General features: G+C 55.1%; 1 protein-coding gene across 1 annotated transcript; it reads left to right on the top strand.

Annotated features, from left to right (window-relative positions):
* Positions 1–425: 425 nt before the first annotated feature.
* LOC115462070 (SH2 domain-containing adapter protein B-like) lies at positions 426–1,180 on the top strand. The gene is made up of 2 exons (XM_030192112.1): positions 426–887; positions 1,016–1,180. Exons 1-2 carry the CDS (start codon positions 426–428, stop codon positions 1,046–1,048), a joined length of 495 nt encoding a protein of 164 aa, XP_030047972.1. The 3' UTR covers positions 1,049–1,180.
* The last annotated feature ends 760 nt before the right edge of the window (positions 1,181–1,940 follow it).

The raw sequence follows: 1,940 nt of genomic DNA, 5'->3' as shown, positions 1-1,940 counted from the left end.
TCAGGTTGTTGAGGACCGAGGAGTCCGTGGCAGGACGTGTTGGGTATTGGGCGGTTTTATGTTTGTTCTTCCGCGCGCACGACTGGACTGCGCTGAGGAGTCCGAGCTCCGGCATTTGGAAGTCGGCGTCGAGCAAGCGGTGGCCGACTGGGGCAGCGGTCTTCCCGCCCCGGGTCTGCGCTGAGCGGCCGGGGATGGAGCGGCGGTGCCGGGCTGCGAGTGCCGTCACCACCCCCTTCCCCCTACCGCGGTCGCCGCGCTTCGACGTGGAGTAGCAGCAGCAGGTGCGCGGCGGAGGCGACTTTCCTCCACCCGGGATCAACAAGTTCTTCCGCGAAGGAGGGCCGGCGCTGCCGCGTGATAGCCTGGCTCGTCCACCTCGGTAGCCGGGGGAGCGCTGGCTCTGGAGGACAAAGTTTTCCGCCATGGCCAAGTGGCTGAACAAGTACTTCAGTCTGGGCAACAACCGCACCAAAAGTCCCCCGCAGCCGCCGCGGCCGGACCGCGAGAAGCGCCTGCCGGGCCCGCAGACGCAGCAGCACTCTCCCCGCTTGCCCGAGAGCGACCTGCTCCGCGCCTATCGCGCCCAGCGGGAGCGCGACTTCGAGGACCCGTACACGGGGCCCGGCTCGTCCCTGCGCCGCCTGCGGGCCATGTGCCGCGACTACTGCCCTCCCGAGGAGCTGGACGAGTGGCGGCTGCGGGGGGGCTCCCCGCTTCTCTTCCGCAGCAACAGCGAGCGCCGCCCGCACTGCTCCCCCGCCGGCCAGGTGAAGTACATCCCTCCTAAGCAGCGCCTGATCAAGATCGACAGCTGCACCGGGGACCCCGCCGGAGGCTGGAGCCCGAGTAAACCCAGCAAGACCGAAGAGAGCAAGAGAGACAAGGTGAGTGAGGGAAGCTGGACACCACTGCTGCCCCTTCTTTTTTTTATTGATTTGTATTATTTTGGTGTTGGGTATTAGGATCGGGGCTAATAAAAACAGGAAAACTTATTTTTTTTATCTACTTTCAGTGCTTGGCAAAATGCTTTTATTTGAGCACCTAGAACCAGTATTGAAAGCTTAGACAGCACTGTGCTATTTGCTAAGCGCACGTCTTCCAAGGAGAAAGTTTTGAATTATACACGAGGAGAAACAGCACCCGCAGTGAAGTAACAAACAGACGATGACCAGGAGTGGAACAAAGTACAGGGTTTAAAAAAGGTTTGGATAATTTCCTTTAAGAAAAGTCCATTAGCTATTATTAAGATGAACTTGGAAAAATTCACTACTTTTTTCTAGGATAAGCAGCATAAAACCTGTTTTATTTGTCTCATCTAGAATGTAAACTGTACTAAACCCTTGAAAGGGGATATAAGCAATACCAGAATTAATTTGATTTATTATTCTGGATTGGCTACTGTTAGAAACAGGATACTGGGCTTCATGGTCTGTCTCGGTATGGCAACTCTTGTGCAGTGGCGCACCTAGGTTGGCTGCCACCCAGGGCGGGTCGCTACTGCACTCCCCTTGCACATCACCCACCTCCCCCTCTAAAGCGCATCATCCTCACCACCTAGGGTGCACGGAGCCATAGATGCGAACAGCAGAGGGGGTGCACAGAGCAGTTGTGCGGCTTTTGGCTCCGCTGGTCCCCTTCCCTGAAACAGGAAGTAACATCAGAGGGGGCAGGGAACTGATAGCCATGCAAATGCGCCATGCACCCCCTTTGCTGCCCACACCTGTGGCAGACATCCCCCACCACCCCTCCCTTGGTACACCACTGCTCTTATGACCCCTAGTTATTTGATATTGCAATAAAGTTTTGCATCAGGGAAGGAAACCAGAGACCTTGGCTGTATTTTTGTTTTGTTTGAATGTAAAATACACCTTTGTCAGCGCTCTACACATCTGATGTTCTATAAAAACTGGCAGAAACAAATCCTATATAATAAAACT

Source organism: Microcaecilia unicolor, chromosome 2, assembly GCF_901765095.1.
Source record: "Microcaecilia unicolor chromosome 2, aMicUni1.1, whole genome shotgun sequence".
In the NCBI taxonomy this organism is placed as follows: domain Eukaryota; kingdom Metazoa; phylum Chordata; class Amphibia; order Gymnophiona; family Siphonopidae; genus Microcaecilia; species Microcaecilia unicolor.
This window is presented reverse-complemented; position numbering and strand designations above follow the sequence as displayed.

Bases quoted from the DNA above. Each gene is read 5' to 3' on its own strand.
- LOC115462070 (XM_030192112.1), top strand. From the start codon at position 426: ATGGCCAAGTGGCTGAACAAGTACTTCAGTCTGGGCAACAACCGCACC. The intron at 888-1,015 runs GTGAGTGAGGGA...ATCTACTTTCAG, and splicing joins AAGAGAGCAAGAGAGACAAG to TGCTTGGCAAAATGCTTTTA.